This window comes from Bubalus kerabau, chromosome 13 (assembly GCF_029407905.1).
Source record: "Bubalus kerabau isolate K-KA32 ecotype Philippines breed swamp buffalo chromosome 13, PCC_UOA_SB_1v2, whole genome shotgun sequence".
Lineage (NCBI taxonomy): Eukaryota > Metazoa > Chordata > Mammalia > Artiodactyla > Bovidae > Bubalus > Bubalus kerabau.
In genome coordinates, this window is record NC_073636.1 from 30,526,008 (window position 1) to 30,552,226 (window position 26,219).

A 26,219-nucleotide genomic window follows, 5' to 3' on the forward strand; every position below is an offset into this window, starting at 1 on the left:
TCCAAATATATATACACACCTATACTTATGTTTGTGTATATGGATGTATCTATATATGTATATACACACTTGTTTATATATGTGTGCATATATATATAGACACCCAATTTAAAAAATTTTTTTGCATAATTCTGTCATGCTTAGGAATTCCTTCCCTTCAGGACTTTTACTGTTTTTTTTTAAATTTTTATTTATTGGCGTATAGGTGATTTAGTGTTGTGTTAGTTTCAGATGTACAGCAGTGATTCAATTATACATACACCTATTAATTCTTTTTTTAGATTTTTTTCTCATCTAAGTTACCACAAAATATTAAGTAGAGTTCCCTGTGCTATACAGTAGGCCCTTGATGGTTACCCCTGATGGTCAGGAGTGTGAATCTCAGCTTCTCCTCTATAGTGACATCCATATATAGTGGTGTGTATATGTTAATCCCAAGGAATTTCAGTGATAACCTGATGACAAATTTTGGTGCTAGTATTTCCATAATTCAGTAACTGATTATGCAATTAATAACTGAGTCATAACTCAGCAGACTTTTTCCTCTCACTTTGAGACAACAGATCTTATACCTTTATCTAGTGTTTATCTATTTTCCTTTCTTATCGAAACTTCTAAAAAGCATATTCTGAAAACAAACAAAAAACTTTGCCTTTCTTTATGCAAAGACATTTAGCCTTTTATTCCCCCTTGAAGAAACACCTGGCAACTAAAATTGGTTCTTTCCCCTTAATCAAAAACGGTTCTAAAAATGCTAGAGTCCTTTTTATCACTTCACACTGCTGGAGAAACATAGTTTATTTTCCTTTTGGTTTTTGATGGAACCAAGTACTTTTAAGGATAAAAAAAGGAGACATTAGTATGAATGCAGGATCAGTTGGCAAGAAAAAATAACCCTAAAAAATGCGAGGTCATAGGAGACATATTACACCTCTATTTTGTATTTTATTTCTCCAAAATTGTTGTTTTTAAACAAGAAAGCAGTAAAGAGCCAAGTCTTTAAAGTGGTGCTGGGACTATAGGGTCTGATTTCATTAATCTCCGAAGGAAATTTTAGAATTAGAAGAAGTTCAATAGGAAAACATCAGTGTTGTTTTGAGTGTGGATTTGAAGTCTGGGCCCAGGTGGGCAGGGGGGCAGAAAGAGAGAATGGAAACTTCTGAGATGGGGGACAGAAGGAAGGGGAAGATAACAGGAAGAGTGTGGACAGGATTAGATGAGGAAATCTCCAGAGGCGTTTCATAGAGGGACGACCCCCCGGTCCCCAGAGCATCATCAGTTGCCAGCCACCTTCTCTGCTTTCTTTCTTCCTACTTCTGACTCTCCCATCTTCCTAAGAAATATACACATTCTGAAATCTCTTGCTCAAAATGCCACCAAACACATCCTTTAAAATCTTGGAGTTAAAAGACATTTATTATTTCAGAATAATTCTGGACAGTGAGAACTGCCATAAAGAGCTTTCAAATGAATGAGAAACGTGGGAACGAAAAACTAGGAGTTGTATGAAAAGCTTCCTTCCAGAGGGAAGGCCCCATGCCTAAACACAACCCTCCCCAAATGTAGAAATCACCAAGGAATTTTAAAATTGAAACTTTAAAAAATTTAAGTTCTAAAGATAAGTGAAAGAAATAGTGGTAGATGTTTACAATGCAGCCCCTTGATCAGATGGGAATATTTGTCAATGCTCTCAAGAATGTCGGCACCTATGAAAATATAAATGTTAATTATTATTAATAACCCTATTTTATGACAGGCTCATACACATTAATAATAAAACGATGAGTGTATGTGTTAGTAGCTCAGTCATGTCCTACTCTTTGCAACCCCACAGACTACAGCCTACAAGGCGCCTCTGTCCATGGAATTCTCCAGGCAAGAATACTGAAGTGGGTTGCCATTCCTTTCTCTAGGGGATCTTCCCAACCCAGAGATTGAACCTGGGTCTCCTGCATGGCAGGCAGATTCTTTACCATCTGAGCCACCAGGGAAGCCAATAAAACTATAAATAGTCCAATCAGTCAGTTCAGTTCAGTCGTGTCCAACTCTTTGCGACCCCATGAATCGCAGCACGCCAGGCCTCCCTGTCCATCACCAACTCCCGGAGTTCACTGAGACTCACATCCATCGAGTCAGTGATGCCATCCAGCCAGCTCATTCTCTGTTGTCCCCTTCTCCTCCTGCCCCCAATCCCTCCCAGCATCAGGATCTTTTCCAATGAGTCAACTCTTCACATGAGGTGCCCAAAGTATTGGAGTTTTAGCCTCAGCATCAGTCCTTCCAATGAACACCCAGGACTGGTCTCCTTTAGGATGGACTGGTTGGATCTCCTTGCAGTCCAAGGGACTCCCAAGAGTCTTCTCCAGCACCACAGTTCAAAAGCATTAATTCTTCGGCACTCGGCTTTCTTCACAGTCCAACTCTCACATCCGTACATGACCACTGGAAAAACCATAGCCTTGACTAGATGGACCTTTGTTGGCAAAGTAATGTCTCTGCTTTTTAATATGCTATCTTGGTTGGTCCTAACTTTCCTTCCAAGGAGTAAGCATCTTTTAATTTCAATAAAAGGTAATAAATAGGCAATTCACATAAAAATAAATAGCTGTGACCAATAAACACAGGAAAAGATGTTCAACCTCATTCATTATCAAAGAATTACAAATGGAAGAAACAATGAGGTATCATTTTGACTTCTGAAATTTGAAAAGTTTAGTATTAGGCACACTAGAAGAGGATCAGAAACACATGTATCCTCTGTTGAAGGGAATAGAAATTGGCACAATTTTCTTAGAAGGTGCTATGTCAGTTGTGGCTCAGATGGCAAAGAATCTGCCTGCAATGCAAGAGACCCACGTTCAATCCCTGGGTCAGGAAGATCCCCTGGAGAAGGCAATGGCTACCCACTCCAGTATTCTTGCCTGGATAATCCCATGGACACTGGAGCCTGGTAGGCTACAGTCCATGGGGTCACAAAGAATCAGACACAACTAAGCGATTAATACTATCTATCTATAACAATGCAAATGTTTGACCCAGAAGCAGAGACATATCAAATAAAAGCTAACTTTCTAAACATTTTAATTATATGCATTTCTTTCTTACGACAATCCTGTGAGGTAGATACCATAATTATCCTCATTTTAAAATAGAGAAAATAAGGTTCAGAAAAGCTAAATAAAGTAAGTGGCCAGGCCAAGTTTTAAAGAGGCAGTCTGGCTGTTACCTATTTTCATCCCAGTGCTTCCCAGGAACATATTTACAGGCTACTTTTCTCTCTTAAAAAAAACCTTAAAATTCAGATGTTTTTACATAAAGTAAATGTCAGCCTTGAAAAGTATTCTAATATGTGGAATCTTAAAAAAAGGGGGGGGGTGCTACAAATGAAACATCTACAAAACAGAAATAAGAGTTAACATGTAGAAAGCAAACTTGTTTTTTGTTACCAGGGTAAGCGAGGAGTGGGCATAAATTGGGAGGTTGGGATTGACATATACACACAACTTTGTATAGATAATTACTAAGAAACTACTATATAGCACAGGGAACTCTACTCAATACTCTGCAATGGCCCGTGTGTGTGTCTGACTCGTTGCGACCCATGAACTGTGGCCCACTAGGCTCCTCTGTCCATGGAATTCTCCAGGCAAGAATACTAGAGTGGGTAGCCATTCCCTTCTTCAGGGAATCTTTCTGACCCAGGGATCGAACCCGGGTCTCCCCTATGAGAGGGAGGCATGAGAAAAGATTCTCAAAAAAGGGCAGATATATATATCTATATATGTATAACTGAATCATTTTGCTGGACACCTGAAACTAATACATTGTAAATCAACTATACTCCATAAAATTAAAAAAAAAATAAATATACTACTCTTAGAGCTTTGATAAATTCATCTGGTCATGAACTACCAACACAACCAAGATATAGAACAACTCTATCATCCCCAAATGTTCTCCTGCACGTTGCTGTCAAGCCTGCCCTGACTCCCTTCTTAGCCTCTTGATCCTCTATTCTGTTTTCCAGAATGTTGCATAGATGGAGGTATACAGCAAGTAGCCTTTTTTTCACCTTATCTGGCCTTTTATTTTAATTTTTAAAAATTTATTTTATGGAAGTATAACTTACAATGTTGTATTAATTTCTACTGTACAGCACAGTGATTCTTATATGTATGTATATATATACACACACACACACTCTTCTTCATATTCTTTTTCACTATGGTTTATTACAGGTTATTGAATATAATTCCTGTGCTATACAGTAGGACCTTGTTATTTATTCATTATCTATAAATAGTTTACATTTGTTAATCCAAAACTCCCAATTCATCCCTCCCCAACCTTCCCCCTGACCTTGACAACTAGAAGTCTGTCTGTGTGTCTGTGAGTCTATATCTGTTTTATAGATAAGTCCATTTGTGTCATATTTGAGATTCTACATATAAGTGATATCATATGATATTTGTCTTTCTGACTTCACTAAGTATCATAATCTCTAGGTCCATCCATGTTGCTGCAAATAGCATTATTTCATTCTTTTTATGGCTGAATAATATTCCAGTGTGTATGCGTATACACACACACACACACACACACACACAAGTACCACATTTTCATTACCCATTCATATGTCGGTGGACATTTAGGTTGCTTTCATGTCTTGGCTACTGTAAAAAGTGCTGCAATGAACACAGGGGAGAATGTATCTTTTTGAATTATAGTTTTGTCTGGGTAGATGCCCAGGAGTGGGACTGGGGGATCATATGGTAACTCTATTTTTAGCTTTTTGAGTTTTCCATAGTGGCTGTACCAGTGGTTAGCCTTTTGGAATTGGCTTCTTTCACTGAGCTTAGTTCATTTGAGATTCATCCACAATCTTGCATGTGTCAGTAATTCATTCATTTTTATTGCTGAGCTGTATTTCACTCGCTCATGGTTTGTTTATCCATCCCTGGCTAAGGAAAACTTGCATTGTTTCCAATTTTTGGAAAGTCACTATAAACATTTGTGTACAGGTTTTTGTACCTATAGGCTGATTTTGATTTGTAAATTGTCTCTTGTTAAATCTCTATAATGTCTTTAAAGTCCTCTTTTAAATGCAGTGTTGTTCAAGTGAAAAATTTCTGAATAGAGGGTAAAAATGTAGGAATTGTAAATTCCAGTTCACTTTGCCACTGGCTTCCTATCAACTTTGGACAAGTTGCTCTTGATTGCTAAAAGTCTGGAGAAGTCTTCAAGGTTCTCCAGACAAGACAGCCAAGAGCTCAGTAGAATTTGTTGGGGGTCACATGACCACTTTCTCGGCTCTGATATACAATCCAGGACTGTCTTTTGTCTCTTGAGTCAGCTGGGCTTCTGCACGGTTTGTGTCTCATCTCGCTTCCTTTATGGAACAGGGTTTGGCTTTCTCCCTGGTTCAACCAGACTTGGACATCTCACTGGCCCACCTCTAAGACTCAGCTCCCTGAGCTCCTCATCCATAGACTTCTGGCTCCTGTCTTGGCATTGCCGATGCTCACAGCCCACAGCATCTCCTCCACACACTCCTCATCACCATCTTGGCTCCATCTCTGTTAAGCCCCTTCCCGCAGCATTTTAAAGATGAATGAGGGTTGTCAAGTATAGATGTCTACCTGGACCCACCCAGGATCTGCTCACTTTCATACCAGGATGATTTTAAGAGAAATGAAGGGATTAAAGATAATGTGTAAAATGATGGGCTTAATGTGTAAAATGATGGGTGGAAACATGGCCATGTTGACTCTTAAGTGGGTTAAAAATTGGCTTATGAGTTTGGCACTGGAAAAACAGCCCATGTCTGTGGGAAGCAGGCATTTAGATAAGTCTCCTTGAGTTTGGCAAATGTGTTCATCTAAAAATAGACAGATTTTTTTTCTTGCTTTTTTATTGCAACATGCGAAGTATTACTGAGAGGAGGGTTACGAGTAGAGGAAGAAATGTTTAAAAAAAAAAAAAAAGAGCATAATTTTATCCCAGAAAGTAATAATCCTAACAATCTGTCTGAAATGCTTCCAAATGAACTCTGAAGGAAAACATTTATGAGCTGGGCTGTGGTATTAGGTTGCAACATTCTAATGTACTGAGGGTTTATTTTCTTTTAAAAAAAATCCCACAAAAATAAAAGTGCACTATCAAATGGAGTCTGCCTTATGAAAATCGCTTTCTACATGTTATTAGCATCCTGTGGCTGTAGGCACTGCCCTTTCCCCACCGCTGATGGATGCTTTGCTAGTTGTGGTCCATGTCACTGGATCAAAGGCATTTCACTTTATCCTTGTTGTGGTCACACTTATAATATGTGTACTGTCCAGTCAGTCGCTAAAACCGTTTTGGAGAAAAGTTTATTTCTTTAGGACCATTCTCATTTATAAGTGGCTGCCTATTGGGAATGATTTCACAGTCTCCAAAAGAGTCTGGTATTGATGTTGAAAACTCAGCCTCTGAACACCAGTGCTGATTTGAATCTTGGAGACAGAGTTTTGGGTGAAGTAGAAAAGAATACTTTTATTGCTCTGCCAGGCAAAGGGGAACATAGGGACTCATGCCATTCAAAACTGTGTCCCAACCAGGGCGGGGGGGGGAGGGGCAGGGGGGTGGGATGGTTCAAGGGTGGGGTTGCTGATAAGGATGCAGGTGTGTGCAGGACCTGCATCCCTTTAATCTGGCCTCAGGTGGTCTCCTGAGGAGCTTCTCTTGTTCTAGAGATTATCAAACTGTGACCTTCTCTAAAATTAAGAATGCTTCATGAATTAACACTTTCTAAATGTTGGGGGTTTTAATTCTGTTGAAGACCTCAAAGATATTGCTGTGTATATCCCTTGAGGTGGAATGAGGACCCTGCCCCAAGGCTGCACTATTGTTTCTTGGCTACTCCTCCCTTGTCTCTGGATCCCCACCCTTCCCTGATCAACAACTATTTGAACCTGCCCTTTGGAACTCAGGATAGGTCGTGGAGGGTGAAGTCTATTCCCTACAAACGAGAAACAGGGGGACAAAGAAACACTTTCATGTCCAGGAGCCCCAGGAGGTCCTGCTGGTTTCACTGTCCCATTAAAACACTATTCTCACATCCATCCTGACAGAGAAAATCCTATGATTAAAAACTGTGTGGGACTTTAAAAGTCTGCTAAGTGTTATGAACTGAATTGCATCTCCCCACCCCTCAAAGTTGGACGTTGAAGTCTTAATCTCTGGTACCTTAGAATGTGACTATGTGGAGAAACTGTCTTTAAAGAGGTAAGTTACAGTGAGGTCATTAGAGTGGACCCTCATTTCATCTGGCTGCTGTCCTGTAAGAAGAGGAAATTTGGACACACAGAGAAATGACAACATGCAGACACAAAAACAAAATGCTGTCTACAGACCAAAGAAAGAGGCCTCAGGAGAAACCAACCCTGCCCACATCTCAAACTTGGACTGGTAGCCTCCAGAAATGCAAGGAAATACATTTTTGTTGTTTGAGCCATCCCGGGTATGGTACTTTGTTATGGCAGCCCAAGAAAACTGATACACTAAGACACAAATGTATAGAGTTGCCAGAGAGGGAGGAGAGGAAGAAAAGATATGTGTAGAGGTTCCCTCTACTGAACACCCTCATTCAGCAACTTGTGATTGAACTCCCAGCATGAGCCAAGTCCTGTCCCAGCTGCGGAGGATTCAGCAGTGAGCAAACTGACACATTTTCTGCCCTTCAAGCACTGATAGTCTATCAGTCAGCTCTCCATGGGGGCTTGTTAAAGATGCGAGCCAGCACTCACTGGATCCAAGTCCCCTGGGTGTAACCTACTCCCCCACCCCCACACCCACCATTTATATTTGGATGGGAACAAGGATGTTAGATCCTTCTCCACTGCCCATCTGAGAAGAGGAAACATTGTCAGCTTCTGCAGCTGACGTAGAGGAGCTGTTAAGGATAGAAAGAAGAGAAAGCTGGAGGTGAGAGGGGCTGCTGCTGCTGCTGCTAAGTTGCTTCAGTCGTGTCTGACTCTGTGCGACCCCATAGACAGCAGCCCATCAGGCTCCTCCGTCCCTGGGATTCTCCAGGCAAGAACACTGGAGTGGGTTGCCATTTCCTTCTCCATGCATGAAAGTGAAAAGTGAAAGTGAAGTCGCTCAGTCGTGTCCAACTCTTAGCGACCCCATGGACTGCAGCCTACCAGGTTCCTCCATCCATGGGATTTTCCAGGCAAGAGTACTCCCCTCCAATGAGCTTCACCTAATCACAGTTTAGCCAGAATGCTGGCCAGACCCCACGCATTCTGCTGTACACTCAAGCTCTCATGAAACTCTATTAGGGTTGGTAATTTTTAGGAAAGTGGCTATTACTAATGTCACCCCAGAAAAATGTGAGCAAAAAATAAAAGATGATGGCCATATACAGAAAGAGTGTCACATGAACAGGGCTTGCAGATTGGAAATACTAAAGAGGATTTTGCTGCTGTCTTAGTTATCTTGGAAATCACTCGCCCTCCTCTTATAGGAAGGAAGCTCTAGGAATTTTTCCTGAGTCATTGCCTTAAAGCATAGGGCTAGGCCTGGTGCAAAGCATTAGAGCTTCTTTCGGGTCCCTCTCACCTCTCTTTAGGGGGTGAGGTTAAGAAATAACATATATTGACTGTTTAGAGTTCTTTATGGTTTGCAAGTTGTCTTCACAACAATCTTGAGCCATAGGGCATTGCTCTGATGACCCTCCTTTTAAGGCTAGAGAAGCTAAGTTCAGAGATATAAGTGTTACATGCAGGGTTACAGAGCTGAAAATGATGGGTGAAGAAATGAGAATATGGGCCCCCTGACCCCCATATGCTATTGGTGCTATTTCTATCAAGCTGGATACTGGTTCTCTTGGTCTAGAAATCTGGCATTGAAATGCCCAGGGCTTATAGAATTAAGGTCAAGGGTTCTGCTTGCCAAGAATAAGTGCACCATCTTGAGTGGCACCTCCCATAATCCTAGGAGAAGAAGCCCAAGTTTATTTAAAGGATCATCACCATCTTGACTTCCATGTCTATTTTTTTTAATTTTATTGAAGTATAGCTGATTAACAATGTTGCATTAATTTCTCTTGTTTGGTTGTCAGGTCATGTCAGACTCCTTTGCAACCCCATGGATTGTAGCCCGCCAGGCTCCTCTGTTCATGGGATTTCCCAGGCAAGAATACTGGAGTAGGTTGCCATTTCCTTCTCCAGGGGATCTTCCCAACTAAGGGACTGAACCCATGTCTCCTGCATTGGCAGGTAGATTCTTTATCACTGAGCCACCTTTCGTATTCTTTCTATTATGGTTTACTCACAGGATACTGAATGTAGTTCCATCTGTTGTACACTAAACCGCTTGTTGTTTATCCATCCTATATATAATAGTTCGCATCTGCTAATCCCAAACTCCCAGTCCATCCTTCCCCATCCCTCCCCCTTGGCAGCCGCAACTCCGTTCTCTACCTCTGTGAGTCTGTTTCTGTTTCATACACAGCTTCATTTGTGTCATATTTTAGATTCCACATATAAGTGATATCATATGGTAATTGTCTTTCTGTCCACGTCTATTATTTTACACAAGAATAAGATAGCTCACTGGACTTAGAGTTGTAAGATAGTTGCCAGGTAAAGAGATGAGGGAAGAGTTTATATGTGAATGTATCTGGCTATGAGGAAACGGGTTTATTCATTCATTCATTCAACAAACATTTACTAGCTGCCTCCAGTGCCAGCCACTGCTTGAAGTACTAGGCTTCCATAATGAGAAAAATTAAATCCAGGGCTTGCCCTCAACTAATAAAGTGTCCAGTCTCAAGGGGCAAAAGAGGCATTTATCAAAAGACCACAAAAAATGTGTCATTTCAATCTGAGAGAAGTGTTTTTAGAGGAAGGACAAGAGTCAGGAGAGGGTTTCCAAGGAAGTGATATTTGAACTGGGTTCCTAAGTGGGAAGTGAACTCCCGGGAAGATGTCCAGGGTGTGCAAAGATAGATGGGATGCTTCAGGGAATGACACTGAACTACAGTTTTTAAATCGTATATTCATAAATTTAAAAATGACTTATATGAAGAACAGACACTGCTGCTGCTAAGTCGCTTCAGTCGTTTCTGACTCTGTGCGACCCCATAGACGGCAGCCCACTAGGCTCCTCTGTCCCTGGGATTCTCCAGGCAAGAACACTGGAGTGGGTTGCCATTTCCTTCTCCGATGCATGAAAGTGAAAAGTGAAAGTGAAGTCACTCAGTCGTGCCCGACTCTTTGCAACCCCATGGACTGCAGCCTACCAGGCTCCTCCATCCATGGGATTTTCTAGGCAAGAGTACTGGAATGGGTTGCCATTGCCTTCTCCAGAACAGACACTGGGAGGTCAGAAATAAGGAGAGACTCTAACTACAGGAGAACTTACTCCCACTCACCCCACCCCTCTAGAAAAAAAAGGAGCCATGGCTGGCCACAGAGTTTTTATTAACACAACAAAGATCAAGGATACATGATATCCTGCCTTATTAATGGTGCCTTGGGTTTCAGAAAGAAGCCAGCTCCTACAATTGAATGCTTGGAAAGTAGTCAGTTGGGATTTAAACTGTCCGACTTCTGGTTTCTGGTCTAGCATGTAAAAAGCTTGGAAGTCACCGCTCCATCTGAGCAAGTAAAATGCTGAACGAACTGAAAAATCAACAGCTCTTCTTAGACCCATAAGAGCAGTGAGGTCACAGGGCCAGTGCTGCCTCCACGTTGGAGAGACTCTCAGGCAAATGCAGAGAAACACAACTTCTCAGAGCAGCAGCCTCCATGGGAACCAGAGCAGGGGGCAGGGAAACCCAGACTGTATTGGTGAAGTGCAGGCAGCTCAGTATGGACAACACTGAGAATTAAACCCTCCAGAGGTCTAGTCACTAGTGGATTTCGGCAGGGCCACGTTTGTGAGTTTTTTTCTCCTGCATCTCCACAGTGAACATCAGAAAACAGAGGGGAGGAGGGAAGAAACCAATCAGAAATATACCGGAGCACTCTATTCTCCCTAAAAAGGTCTGCCAGGAGAAGCTAGTCAACCAGAGATAACTGGGGTATTATTAAGAGTCTAACCTGGAGGAAGGAAAATACCCAACTTCAGCCCACCCTAGCCATCCTGTCTCAACTCAGAAGCAGGTGTGGAGCTCATAGTCCAGAAGAATAGGCTCACTAAAAGACTGAGAGCTCAGACAGCTCATGGGAATCTGATGTATAGTGCAGGGAGCTCAGCTCAGCACTCTGTGCTGACCTAGAGGGGCTGGATAAGGGGTCAGTGGGAGGGAGGTCCAAGAGGGCTGTTCAGTTCAGTCGCTCAGTCGTGTCCGACTCTTTGCGACCCCATGAACCACAGCACACCAGGCCTCCCTGTCCATCACCAACTCCCGGAGTTCACTCAAACCCACGTCCATCGAGTAGATGATGCCATCCAACCATCTCATCTTCTGTCATTCCCTTCTCCTCCTGCCCAGCATCAGGGTCTTTTCAAATGAGTCAGCTCTTCACATCAGGTGGCCAAAGTACTGGAGTTCCAGCTTCAACATCAGTTCTTCCAGTGAATACCCAGGAATACCCAGGACTGATCTCCTTTAGGATGGACTGGTTGGATCTCCTTGCAGTCCTAGGGACTCTCAAGAGTCTTCTCCAACACCACAGTTCAAAAGCATCAATTCTTCTGTGCTCAGCTTTCCTTATAGTCCAACTCTCATATCCATACGTGACTATTGGAAAAACCATAGTCTTGACTAGATGGACCTTTTTTGACAAAGTAATGTCTCTGCTTTTTAATATGCTGTCTAGGTTGGTCATAATTTTCCTTCTAAGGAGTAAGCATCTTTTAATTTCATGGCTGCAGTCACCATCTGCAGTGATTTTGGAGCCCCCCAAAAATAAAGTCAGCCACTATTTCCACTGTTTCCCCATCTATTTCCCATGAAGTGATGGGACCGGATATAATGATCTTTGTTTTCTGAATGTTGTGCTTTAAGCCAACTTTTTCACTCTCCTCTTTCACTTTCTTCAAGAGGCTCTTTAGTTCTTCTTCATTTTCTGCCATAAGGGTGGTGGTGTGGTGTCATCTGCATATCCGAGGTTATTGATATTTCTCCCAGCAAACTTGATTCCAGCTTGTGCTTCATCCAGCCCAGCATTTCTCATGATGTATTCTGCATATAAGTTAAATAAGCAGGGTGACAATATACAGCCTTGACGTACTCCTTTTCCTATTTGGAACCAGTCTGTTGTTCCATGTCCAGTTCTAACTGTTGCTTCCTGACCTGCATACAGGTTTCTCAAGAGGCCGGTCAGGTGGTCTGGTATGCCCATCTTTTTCAGAATTTTCCATAGTTTATTGTGATCCACACAGTCAAAGGCTTTGGCATAGTCATTAAAGCAGAAATAGATGTTTTTCTGGAACTCTCTAGCTTTTTCGGTGATTCAGCAGATGTTGGGAAGAGGGATGAGATTATGTATATATACATACAGCTGATTCACTTCACTGTGCAGCAGAATCTAGCACAGCATTTTAAAACAATTATACCCCAATAAAAAAAAATAAAGTATTATAACATCTACAAATTATTTTGAAAAACTTTAGTAAAAAATGATACAGGAAAAAAGACCGAGATCTAATCACACACCATAAAACATCCACCTGCCCCAACTCCCAGCCAAAACCTACTGCCATATTAGTATAGGTCTATTTACGGCAGTTCCTTTTACCCAGTACATCATGCCTGGCTATCAGAGGAATTACGGAACATACTAAAAAGCAATATAAAAAAAGCTGTGGCTTTTGCGTCTCTGTATTAGCAGATGGATTCTTTACCTCTGAGCCACCATATAATCAGAAAATATTCTATTATCACATTTAAAATGAAGAAAACTAGTAGCTGTTTTCAACAGTAGCTGAATAAGATTAACATTGCCAAAATACCTGTTGTTGACAAATGCAAAAATGCTAACTTACAAGATACAGGTTGAAAAATAAAAATGTAAGTTGTTGATTTCAAGTTAATATTCATGGTTTGAAATTTAGTATAATGTATGGGAATACGGCAATCTATAGAATTCAGTGCATTACAAGTCTTATCTTGACTCCCTAAGCCATAAGAACACCTAGTATCCAGACCTTGGTTTCTAGATACCATTCTTCAATAAAAGAACTAGAGCTCTTTGACAGAGAAGGCAATGGCACCCCACTCCAGTACTCTTGCTTGGAAAATCCCATGGACGCAGGAGCCTGTTAGGCTGCAATCCATGGGGTCGCTAAGAGTCAGACACGACTGAGCGACTTCACTTTCACTTTTCACTTTCATGCATTGGAGAAGGAAATGGCAGCCCACTCCAGTGTTCTTGCCTGGAGAATCCCAGGGATGAGGGAGCCTGGTGGGCTGCCGTCTATGGGGTCGCACAGAGTCGGACATGACTGAAGTGACTTAGCATAGCATAGAGCTCTTCGAGGAATGGTTGATTCCAGGGAAAATGAAAAATGAGCTTACAGTATCTTATGTTGTCAGAAAGTAAGGAAGATGCTCATAAAAGAATGGGAAATGGTGAAGAACACAGGAACCAACTGGTTGGAATTACTAATGGCCAAATATAGGACAATTCAAGCAACAAAAATAAATACAGTAATGGAATAAAATATATACAAGTTAACACAGATATTTTTTAAAATTGAATAAATAAATAAAAGATAGATGTCTTTTTATTATATTAGAATTCCAATTAGTAAGTGTAGAAGGTATGATGGAAACAGAAAATCACAATGCAATAATAGTAATGGTTGTAGGCGAGCATCAACAATGAATGCTAAGATTAGTGGGCAAATGTATGATGAAAAATAGGATATTTGCATAGTCTCATGGTATTTCTCCAAAAGTAATTATTATGCAAAGGGAAAAATAGTAACTTTACAGTGGGAAACCTGGTTGATAGGCATCACTGCAAACAAGTGATCAGAGTGCAAAAGGGCAACAGACATCGTATGCCTTCTGCTGGGATGCACTGGGAAGGCCATCACATTTTTGTGGTATTCTTCCCCAAAATGGGCTTCCCAGGTGGTTCAGTGGTGAAGATCCACCTGCCAATGCAGGAAATGTAAGAGATGTGGGTTCAATATAGGTCAGGAAGATCCCCTGGAGGAGGAAATGGCAGCCCACTCCAATATTCTTACAGAAAATTCCATGGACAGAGGTACATGGCAGGCTACAGTCCATGGGGTTGCAAAGAGTCGGACATGACTGAGCATGCACACACACACACACGCACACAGACACACACACACACACCCATGCGTATGCACATTTGCTAAAAATACAGAACCTCAATCTAATCATGAGCAAACATCAAGCAAACTTAAATTCAAGGACATTCTTCAAAATGTCTAAATTCAAAAGTGTCAAAATTGAAAAGTGTCAACTATAGTTATATGTATGCTAAGTCACTTCAGTTGTGTCCAATTCTTTGTGACCCTGTGGACCGTAACCCACCAGGCTTCTCGATGTCTGGCTCTAGATGATCACATCTTGATAGTTACACAAGGTGCTAATATTAAGGGAGGCTGGGTGAAGGACTCTCTGTACTATTTTTTCAACTTGTCTGCCAGTCAAAAATTATTTTCAAGAAAAAGTTAAGGAAAAATCTTGTATGATTTTATTAAATGATTTTTTTTCTAAGATGGGTCCTTAATAATCTACTCAACATTACAGAGAAATCTGGAAGTCAGTAAGTCTAGCCCTTGGATTACAGAATCAGATTTTAGAGTTTAAAAAGACCCTTGGATAAGCATTCCACAGTTCCACATCACTTTCAGGTGTGGAGAGTAAGACCCAGAGGCACTGAGTTACTAAAGTCTTTGTACTAGAACTCAAGTCTTTCATCTGTCTATTTATTTTAACGTCTACTTTATGACACTGCTGGATTGAAATCCAAGAACTTTCACTTGATTTAATTCAATTTAATCTAAATTCATAAGATATTTTATAAGAAACATAATATTCTAATGTCTAATATATTTATAATGAAATTATGAAAATCTTGCTCAAGAAGAACACAATGTTTTGCTTTTCATAAAACCTTGAGTAGCACTTTGAGAAGTAAAAATAAACTTTGTAAGACTGAATTGAGTTCAAACTACAAATCAATTTCAAGGAGCTCAGGGTTTGATTAAAATTCATTATTCCCTTTGGTTAAAGTCACCCTTTCATTTCTTCTTGCATGTAAGTTTGCCTGGGTGTTTGCTCACATTCACACACACACACACACACACACACACAGCATTCGTTAAAATATGAAATATGATAGGTCATTTAATGTCATTTAGTATAACTGTCTGAGATGGCTCCATGATATAATCTCGCGTATTAGGGGCCAGAGCAAGAACGATCGTCTTGGCACTCAGCCCACATTTACCTTCAGTTTTTATTGCCGGTAAGATTTCTATTTCTCAACAAAACCTTCTCCACCCTACAAAGTCTGCACTATGCATCTACCAGATGGCCTTGTTATACAATCAAGTTTAATGGGATTAGACCAGATCACTGAATTTTAGAGATTCTTCACTACCACAGCTATTTCTTCTCTGAAATGCTATCACTCAAATAATGTATACAATATACTCCTCTGGTCAACTCGAGTTTTAAAAAGCACCAACATAGATACCTGAACATATTTGCATTTTCTTTTTCCAAAAAAAGAATTCGGGTGCCAGAAATGAAAGTACTTAGGATGACTATTTATGTATGTATGTGATAACAATATTTATTGGAAGACGTCTAAAAAAAAATACTGTGTGGTTAAGCAAGATGTTAGGAAGATTATTCCAAATATTTCTAGAGTAGAACTTCTTTGTCTCTATAGCTGAATCTCCCCAGGCTGATCTATTTTTACACTCTACTTTTCTCAGGTACACTGGATCAAAATTCCAGAGTCATCTTTTTATAAATATATTTTTTTTTAAATAATTTTTTTTAATATTTTTTATACACTCTTGTGTCATGTGGGATCTTTAGTTGCAGCACGTGAACTCAGCTGCTGCATGTGGGATCTAGCTCCCCAACCAGGGATTGAAACCAGGACGCTTGCTTTGGGAGCACATTCTTAGCCACTGGACCAGCAGGGAAGTCCCCAGAGTCATCTTTAACGTCACTGCTTATTCACCCTCACCGCCTCTATGTTCCATCAGAGCCAGTCTTTACTGAGTCTTGCCCATTTTCTTTACACAATTCCCTCAGTTCCTTCCTTTTGGTTGCCGTTATCATCACCCCCGTTCAACCCCAATTGATATTGCCAATGCTGGGTATATAAGAGAGGTGGGTTCAATCCCTGTGCTGGGAAGATCCCTTGGAGGAGGGCATGGCAACCCACTCCAGTATTTTTGTCTGGAGAATTCCATGGACAGAGGAGCTTGGCAGGCTACAGTCCACAGGGTCGCACAGAGTTAGACACAACAGCAGAAACTTAGCCGGCATGCAGACGGCCAGTTAACAATGTTATAATAGTTCAGGTGGACAGCAGAGTGACTCGGCCATACATATATATGTATCCATTCTCCCACAGACTCCCCTCCCATCCAGTCTGCCACAGAACACTGGGGTAACAGGAATTTGATATATGGTTCTCAACTTGGCAGAGTCCCAATAACTATGTTCTTGTTCTCATATTCCTGTTTGTCAGGGGCAGGGGAAGCAAATGAAGTAGTGCAAATTAAGATTGGGGACCATGGACATTGAATAAGCAGAAGAAAATAATACCAGCTAATGTGTGTAAGAAAAAGACTACCTCCAGGGGAGTGGGATGAATTAGGAGATTGGGACTGACATTTATCCACTACTGATACTATTAACACATATAAAACAGATTACTAACGAGAAGCTGTATGGCACAGGGAACCCTACTCAGTGCTCTGTGGTGACCTAAATGGGAAGGAAACCCAAAAAAAGAGGGGATGTATGTACACGTATGACTGATTCACTTTGCTGTACAGCAGAAACTAATACAACATTGTAAAGCAACTATACTCCTGTAACGGAGAAGGCAATGGCACCCCACTCCAGTACTCTTGCCTGGAAAATCCCATGGACGGAGGAGCCTGGTAGGCTGCAGTCCATGAGGTTGCTAAGAATTGGACATGACTGAGCGACTTCACTTTCACTTTTCACTTTCATGCACTGGAGAAGGAAATGGCAACCCACTCCAGTGTTCTTGCCTGGAGAATCCCAGGGATGGGGGAGCCTGGTGGGCTGCTGTCTATGGGGTCACACAGAGTCGGACACAACTGAAGCGACTTAGCAGCAGCATACTCCTGTAAAAGCTAATTAATAAAAAAGAAAAAGAATATATCCAAAATATTGTATTGTTTTAAAGACATGATTGAATGCTACTGTTTATTAAACTGTGCTCTATATAATCTCATAGTAATTTAAACTTCATTTAATATTACATCAGTTCAGTTCAGTCCTCATTCATGTCCGACTCTTTGAGACCCCATGGACTGCAACATGCCAGCCCTCCCTGTCCATCACCAACTGCCAGAGTTTACCCAAACTCACATCCATTGAGTCGGTGATGCCATCCAACCATCTCATCCTCTGTCATCCCCTTCTCCTCCTGCCCTCAATCTTTCCCAGCATCAGGGTCTTTTCAAATGAATCAGCTCTTTGCATCAGGTGGCCAAAGTATTGGAGTTTCAGCTTCAGCATCAGTCCTTCCAATGAACACCCAGGACTGATCTCCTTCAGAATGGACTGGTTGGATCTCCTTGCAGTCCAAGTGACTCTCAAGAGTCTTCTTAACACCACAGTTCAAAAGCTCAATTCTTCGGCGCTTAGCTTTCTTTATAGTCCAACTCTCACATCCATACATAACTACTGGAAAAACCATAGTCTTGACTAGATGGACCTTTGTTGACAAAGTAATGTCTCTGCTTTTTAATATGCTGTCTAGGTTGGTCATAACTTTCCTTCCAAGGAGTGAGTCTTTTAATTTCATGGCTGCAGTCACCATCTGCAGTGATTTTGGAGCCCCCAAAAATAAAGTCAGCCACGGTTTCCACTGTTTCCCCACCTATTTGCCATAGATGATCTCATTTCATCCTTATACCAACATACTATTATTTGAGTTTACAGATAAGGAAATTCAAGTTCAGAGAGGTTAAGGAACTGTCGTATTTTTATATAGCTAGAAGATAGCAGAACCAAGTTTTAAACCTATACTGTCTATCTCTGGAATCCTAGAATGCAGTTTTTCAGTGTCTTATGTGGTCCAACATGTCTGGAAGTGCAGTAGCTTTGATTCTGTTTATGTTAGTCAGATGAGTCATCATTCCTACTCTAAGCCATTTTACAACATGTTGTAAAATTCCTCTCCCAACCTAGAAAGTGAGAGCACACACAGCCCAGTGAAGTCGGTATTATTGGCCCCATAATACCAGATAAGGAGGCTTCCCAGGTGGCACAGTGGTAAAGAATCTGCCTGCAATGCAGGAGAAGCGGGTGCTATCCCTGGGTCAGGAAGATCCCCTGGAGAAGGAAATGGCAACCCACTCCAGTATTCTTGCCTGGGAACTCCCAGGGACAGAGGAGCCTGGTGGGCTACTATAGTCCAAAGGGACACAAAGTGTCAGACTCAACTGAGTGACTGAGCACTTCCAGGAAATGGAAGCTCAGAGAAATCAATTAACTTTCCATTATCACACCTTTTATCAGTGACACCTGGGAATCTGAACCTAGACAGTCCAATTTCCCTTCCCCTTCACAGCCATTTTGCCAATTTTAACATAGTTGTATTGATTTTGGTTTGATGTTTCCCCCAAAAAAGTAGTGTCATTCAACTTTACCCCATGTACTCTCCTGCTATATGTGTGTACACACATACACACACACATATGTATATACACATATAAGCGGGAAAGTGAAAGTGAAAGTCACTCAGTCATGTTTGACTCTTTGCAACCCCATGGACTGTAGCCTGCCAGGCTCCTCTGTCCATGGGATTTTCCAGACAGAATACTGGAATGGGTAACTGTTCCCTTCTCCAGGGGATCTTCCCAACCCAGAGACTGAACCCAGGTATACAGAAGAGAGAGATTCAGAAATAATATTCCAAGGAATATGAACTATATTTATCTTAATATATAAACTATATTTATCTATGCAGTGGCTGGCATGGTTTGGGCTCTTAGTTATCAGGAGTAACACTGGCTGTAATTGTAATAATGTGAGCAGCATAAATGGCCCATGCCTGATTTTTGCCAGCATTCCTTTTTTCCCGAAGACAAGAAAGACTGTCTGGTCCTGCCCAAACACAGAATATCTATAACTTGTAGACAGATGTCAAAGAAACCACCTTTACATGTCTATGCTTTTGATATCTCAAGGTACTAAGTAATCTGATTTTTAATCAGTCTAAGGGATGAAATAGCCATGTGAGTGAGTGAGTGAGTCAAAGTTGCTCAGCCATGTCTGAGTCTTTTGTGACCCCATGGATTGTACAGTTCCATGGAATTCTCCAGGCCACAATACTGGAGTGGGTAGCCTTTTCCTTCTCCAGGGGATCTTCCCAACCCGGGATTGAACCCGAGTCTCCCACATTGAAGGCAGATTCTTTACCAGCTGAGCCACAAAGGAAGCCCAAGAATACTGGAGTGGGTAACCTATCCCTTCTCCAGCGGATCTTCCTGACCCAGGAATCAAACTGGGGTCTCCTGCATTGCAGGTGGATTCGTTACCAGCTGAGCTATCACTTAGTTATGATTAACTTTCTGTCTTTCCTTGCACAGTACCCCTCCCCCAAATCTGCGGAGCAGTGTCTAGCCGATAGTAAATACGACTACATATTTCCTAAATAAATGACAGAATTTCTCACTTATTTTCCTTTTAGACCTTGAACTAGAGGGACAAATACAGAATTTTGATGAGCAGTTTAAAAATAATTTTTATTCCTTCATTTAAAAATAAATTTTTTTCTTTTAAAGTACTTTCATCATTTCTTGACACAACACTGATATCTTGGGGGTATTCTGTTTTACTTTATAGGGGAGTCATAATGGTTATCTATTTTGATGCCTGCACAATCCCCAAGTCAACTCTGACTTTCTTTGGAAAACATCGCCGTTTGCCTCAAAGTCTATGAGATTTCGTTCCCAGGACTTGGGACTGAGGTAAATTACAGTCTCTTTGGGTGAGCACGACTGCAACATGCAAATTCTGGCACCAAAACAGCACTTTGTGCTCAGAGAAATACAGTACGCTGGAGAGCAGAACAGATGCACAGAGAGAGAGACCAGAGAAGCAAAGTCCTGACAGGCTTGGATCCCAGTCAGTCCCTTCCAACGTCTGGGCAGAATCCTTGTCCTTAGGTTCCCTTGAGTTATTTCTGTAGCTTTAATATAAACAGCTCCTTTTATGGCTTAAGGCAGGTTAAGCGGGTCAGTTCCTAACAAATGTGACAATATATTTTAAATGAAAAGTAGTAAGGCATTGTTTTAAATGCACAGATAACTTCCAGGAAATGTTGAGCATTGCGAGAAATACTTTCAGTGGGATTTCCTTAACATCCTCAGATGAGGCGACTGCATAGGTGTGTCCTGGCATCACCACCCAGAGGCAATCCACAGAAAAGAGCCTCGGGTTGGTTTGATGGCCTAGTGAAGAGTAAATAAAATGCTGGAGCTCAGCGAGTAGGTTTAGGGTTAGGATTCACATCCCTCTGTTGTGAGCATGGGAAACAGGCACTCCTGAGCAGCGTTTCTCAAAGTACAGTCCTGGGTAAAAGCACAAATCCCTGAACCGCATTCCAGACCCAGGAAGTCAAAACATCTGAACGGGTGCCATGCATTCAGCTGCAGAACCCCATGGATAGAGGAACCCAGCAAGCCGTGGCCCAGGGGGTCACAGAGAGTTGGGCACGATGAAGGCAAGAGCACGCACGCTTGTACCAGGCACAGCAGGTAAGTGGCGTCTCGCTGTTTCAGAATCTGCTGCTCGGGATGTGGTGTGAGGGCCAGCGGTGTCACCAGTGAGGGTGTCACCAGGGAACGTGCTGCAAATGAGTCTCGCCCGCCCACCTGACCTACTGAATCAGGATCTGCATTTGAACAAGATGCCCAGGTGATCCAGATGTTCATTAAAATGGGGGAATCTTGCTTAAGATCATTAGTTCCCTGCCTGGTTGTACACTAGAAAGACCCAGGTCACTTAAACACATGACCGTGGTCTGAGTTCCACTCCCTGGAGACTCTGAATTAACTGCTCTGCAGGGTGACCTGAGTATAAGGATTTTTAAAATTTCCCCAGAGGATCCTAATGTGTAGCCAAGATTGAGAACCACTGCTTAGCAGGTATGAGAAGATACACCCTAGGAGAAGAAATTCAATTTGTCAAATGGAGCTCATAGAAGGGACAATGATCTGAAGATAGATTTCTTTTGATTTGAAGGAGCAAGACCCCAGAGGGAAAGAGAACTGCATTTCTTTATAATTTCCCGAAAAGACTGACTGGTTTGGAAAATCACAAGAAGATCACGGAGAATGAGAACACAGAGTTTGCAAAGTAAACTATAGAGTCTAGAAAGCATGCCACCCAATAACCTTTTGGGGGAAAAGAGGGTTTTTGCTACAATACTTCTCAAGCAAAACCCAAGAAGATTGCAGCCCTCTTAGGTGCTGGAGTAACAGATGCTTGGGTGGAAAATTAGCAATGGCCAAAGGAAGAATAAGCTTAAAGGCAATTTCTGAAACCTGAAGACCCTGACCTATGAGTCCCAGTGGTGGCACAGAAGCACCTGCTGAGGGGGAACCAGAAGAGGCCAAAATAGGACAAGGAGGAGCCAGGACACATGGAACTTTTGAGCAGTGGCCACTGCGCAAACCACTGGATTAATCACCGAAGCTTGAGCAACATGTCAAACACTGAGAGACTGAGCCATCCTTCAGCCAGAGACCAACAGCTACAGGTTATGTCCTTGGTCCAGGAACCCCTTTCTCTATCCCTGGACAAAAGGCTCCCCACCTTTGCTGTTCCATTTCTTGTCAGAGTTGCTGCAGAGGGAGGAAAGAGAGAGTCTTGAATCCAAACACATATTTACCCAAGTGATATTAAGTCTTGAATCTAGACGTGACTGCAAGATTGAGGTTTTCCAATACCATAGTAGGAATGGAGGCTTGAGGGTTAAAGGGCATTTGCTTATAGAAAAATGAGGAAAGTTCCATGTCTGATTCCTGAATTATGCCTGCAAATTTCCAATCTGCTGCACTAGCTAATAGGATCCAGTTACCTGCCCATAAGACAGTTTTCCTCTTATTAGGTCCCTGGTGACTTGGTGTCAAGACAAAAAGGCCTCTTTGAATGGCATTCATTATGTGAGAGGATGTTTGCAAGAGGATGAGGATGAAGGAAAATGTTACAAGATCATGAAGCATAAGCAAGCCATCTATAGCTGAGAGAGAACTGGAGCCAGAACTCGAGTCTACTAACCAAGATGCACCGATGAACTCTGAAACCCTCAAGACTATCTTGAAGTTAATAATTCACCTAAGCAGCATGAATGGTCCTGTCTGAGTACAGGATATTTACTCATAGACAGATGGATACACTGCATTAATATCATTAATCAATGTAAAGTGAATCAGCCTCAGTGGACAAAGTTACTGACCAGTGATGGCCTCAAGTGACCATTTGCTGATTGTTAAGAAGGGATGAAAAAAGATGTAATCAAGAGATGACATAGTTTGGGAAGACATCACATAGGGAATCTAATTTGGGGATTATTTAAAATAAAATATATATGAGACTCCCCTCCCCCAAAGAAAACCTAACCATCATTGATCAGACTAGTATAATAAAACCTAAGAAAATAAATTTCACTAGATGCTCTTGAAATTGCCTCAGCTAGAACACATTCATATACAATATAATTCTACATCTGCTATGAGCCCACTACAATGTTTCTAGTGCCATGAAACATTTCTGGCAAATTTATAAGAATTTGTTGTAGTATCCTTTCTGCCCAATCCAGAGGGGAGAAGAAAGTTGAAAGATTAAAATTAGTAATGTATATTTCAGCAACTGGTTTCTCAGAATGCTGCCCCAGACCAGAAAAAAGCTCTACATATGGAAAATACTCAATGAGGATAGAAGTGATAGAAAGAGACAAGGTCTCAATAAATGGTCAAAACTGTCAGTGAACTATTAATGATCTCTAAGTATTTGTTGAAACCATCTTAAAATAACCAACACAAAAGGGAAAACTGAACCACAAAACCAAGAAGTCTAATGTTCTCTGCTAATAACCCTGATTACTGAAACAATCCTTTAAGACAAATCCGTACTTTCCGACAGCATGCATAAAACATGAATTATCTTACTGTGCTACATGGATTTCTGATGAATCCTCACAATGAATTAGGCAATCAAGAATTGTTTACGATCTGTATAAAGAACCAGTTCCTTTTGCTTTGCTTTAAAACGGTCTGTCTTTGGACAACCCCCAAACATGGGTGGAAAATATTTATGCTCCCAAACCATGAGTTTTAGGACAGAAATGTTGAGGTTCATAAGTGAATTCATAGGAACTATGAGCTCAACAGGGAATTATAGGGTTAAAATAAATCACTCTAAAAAGGTCTCTGACGTAAGCTGTCTTGGTCGATGGAGACCAGATTACTGCGGGGTTTCAAATAAAAATTTTTGCTACAAAGTTGATAAGTTTTATGTCCAATGCAGTTTTTTTTTAAGCCATCTTGCTTTTTTAACATCATCTCTTGACAGGAAAAGGAGTGTTTGTTTTGTCTGTCTTCAGACTCTCAGGAAAGTTGCTCTAGAATGGTACCCAAAGAACCTGTGCCATGCACAAGCTCAGCCTGCACAAGAGAGCTGCTTAAACACGCTGCATGGTCCAGAGAATGGTCCTTTCTAGGGAGCAGACTTTCTCATGTGAAAAGGAAGAAAAACTTACCAGGGTAATCATTCTTGTCTATGTCTGAATCTCCTCTTAAAGTAAAGCCGAATCCAGAAGGGACAGCCTGGGAGGCCCACACTCCTTGCAGAATCTGGGAAGGCTTGGTGTTTAAGCCATTCTTGTTCCCGTTGTAAATGAGCACTTTTCCTCTTTGATCCTTGCCTGCAAAGGGCGCACCAATGGCAATGTCTGCAGACAGAGACACATCATTTCTCATTAAAGAAGAATGTTAGAGAATTAAGTACAAACAGCAACAATCCAAAGGGCTTCTTCAGTTTTCCAGGAAAAAATGTGTAGGACTACAGCAAGAGGAAATTATCCGTTGCCTTTCATCCATCCAAAAAATATTTACCAAGTGCCTACTATGTGTCAGGTACAGTGGATTCAATGGTGAACCAGACACTGATTTTCAAAAGTTTATACTCTAGCGCAGGGAATAGACAATTTGAACAAAGAAATAATCAGGGGGGACTTCCCTGGCCTTCCAGTGGTTAAGACTCCATGCTTCCAATGTACGGGGCACGGGTTCAATCACTGTTTGGGAAACTAAGATCCCGTTTGCTGGGCAGCATGGTTGAAAACACACACACACACACACAGAATCAACGAAAGATTGAAAAGTGACAAATGCTATGTAGAGGATCTTAAAAATACTGATGTGATGGAGAGTGACTGGATTCTTATTTTAGATGAAGTGTTCAGACAAGGTGTCTATAAGGTTGACCTAGAAACTGAAGTCTGGGGACAAGATGAAATGAACCATGTGGAATCAGAAGGAAAAGCAGTCCAAGAAAAAGGGAAGACTGTATAAAGGCCCAGGGATGCAAGGAGCTTGGCCCACCTGAAGAGCAGCCAGAGGGTGGTCTACGTGGAAACTTAGTAAGGGATGGGGAAGAGCTGGGTCAGGCTGGCACTGGGCTGGATAGAGCAGTTGAGGCACATTTGCAGGGTACTTAGAGTTTCTTGTTAAAAGAAAGAAACATCTTCTTTCACAAAGATTACATTCTTGAATGATGACATCATCCCATGATGTAGGCAAGATTTATTTCATAGTCAAGGCCTCTGAGAAACTGGGAAAGAGCCCTATTGACTGTCTCCCACTTAAACTTAGCATTAAATGAAAATGACCTTCTGTGTTCAACAGGATTGTTCTAAACAATGCACCTAACTAACTGAAAATCCTATCCTGTTCAACAGGATTGTTCTAAACAATGCACCTAACTACTTAGGTTTACATGAAAAAGAGCAGCAATAACACAATAGCATAACAATTCTGTGCCACAGACATCACTGCGCATCCTCATTTTGTCATCTATTTATCTTTGTTCCTAAGTAAGTCTGATAAGACTACATAAATTGTAAATTGATTTTTACTATATAACAAGGATCATAAATCCACTTTCACTTAACAGGTAAGGATAAACTCTCAAAAAACTCAGCCTGTTGCAGAAAATAAATATATTCTCACATGGTAGATGGAAAGGGGTACATTTCTCATATCCTCTGAGTCCATGAGTTGACATCTGTCCCCTGGTTTCATCCCATTTTGGCATCATTTTAGAGATACCAAGGCTCAGAGAGTCAGAAACCCTTTTAGGTCATTAGAAATGTCTCTCTTAGCTCTTAAAAGTATCATTAAAGGTTTGAGAGAAAAGACAAAAAGAAGAGAAGAGAATGAAAAAGATGATTCCACCAATAATTTAGCATTATTTACTTCATTTGGTGTTCAGGAATAGGGCAGTTTTCGAAAGCAACAAATCAGTTGAAGATGAACTTGTCTTTTTTTAAAAAAATTTCCCTGGAACCTTGAGCTTTTAATATGCCTTTATGTTTTATGGTGCTTTAAAAGTTACCATACATTGCTGAGACATGTTTTTTCAAAGAAATCATAAAAGTACATGACCATGTGCCAAAGGTATTAATAAATACTTTGATTTGATGAGACTACTCCCTAAGCTCTTTTGTTGGAGCAAAATCCTGTTACTCCCTTGAATGTCAAGAAACCCATTATACCTTGGTCCTTAATTTAAAGGTCCTGAAAATGTATGCAAAATTTTGTGTGAGCTGTCATGTTTTACTGAGAAGAGGGTACTTAGAAGGCATTCTAAGTTTGATCCCTGGGCCAGGCTCCTCTGTCCATGGAATTTTCCAGGCAAGAATACTGGATTGGGTTGCCATTTCCCCCGCCAGAGGATCTTCCTGACCCAGGGATCAAACCCACATCTCTTGCGTCTTCTGCATTGGCAGGTG

At 41.3% G+C, this 26,219-nt stretch overlaps 1 protein-coding gene and 1 long non-coding RNA gene across 2 annotated transcripts in view; one reads left to right on the forward strand and one right to left on the reverse strand.

Annotated features, from left to right (window-relative positions):
* ITGA8 (integrin subunit alpha 8) overlaps nucleotides 1-26,219 on the reverse strand; it is a 188,952-nt gene that overhangs the window by 105,783 nt on the left and 56,950 nt on the right. Inside the window, exon 13 of the mRNA XM_055543891.1 lies at nucleotides 23,967-24,158. Coding sequence (XP_055399866.1) covers nucleotides 23,967-24,158 — 192 coding nt within the window. The remainder of the gene's footprint in view (nucleotides 1-23,966; nucleotides 24,159-26,219) is intronic.
* LOC129625476 (uncharacterized) overlaps nucleotides 1-26,219 on the forward strand; it is a 107,988-nt gene that overhangs the window by 11,062 nt on the left and 70,707 nt on the right. The window lies entirely within an intron of this gene.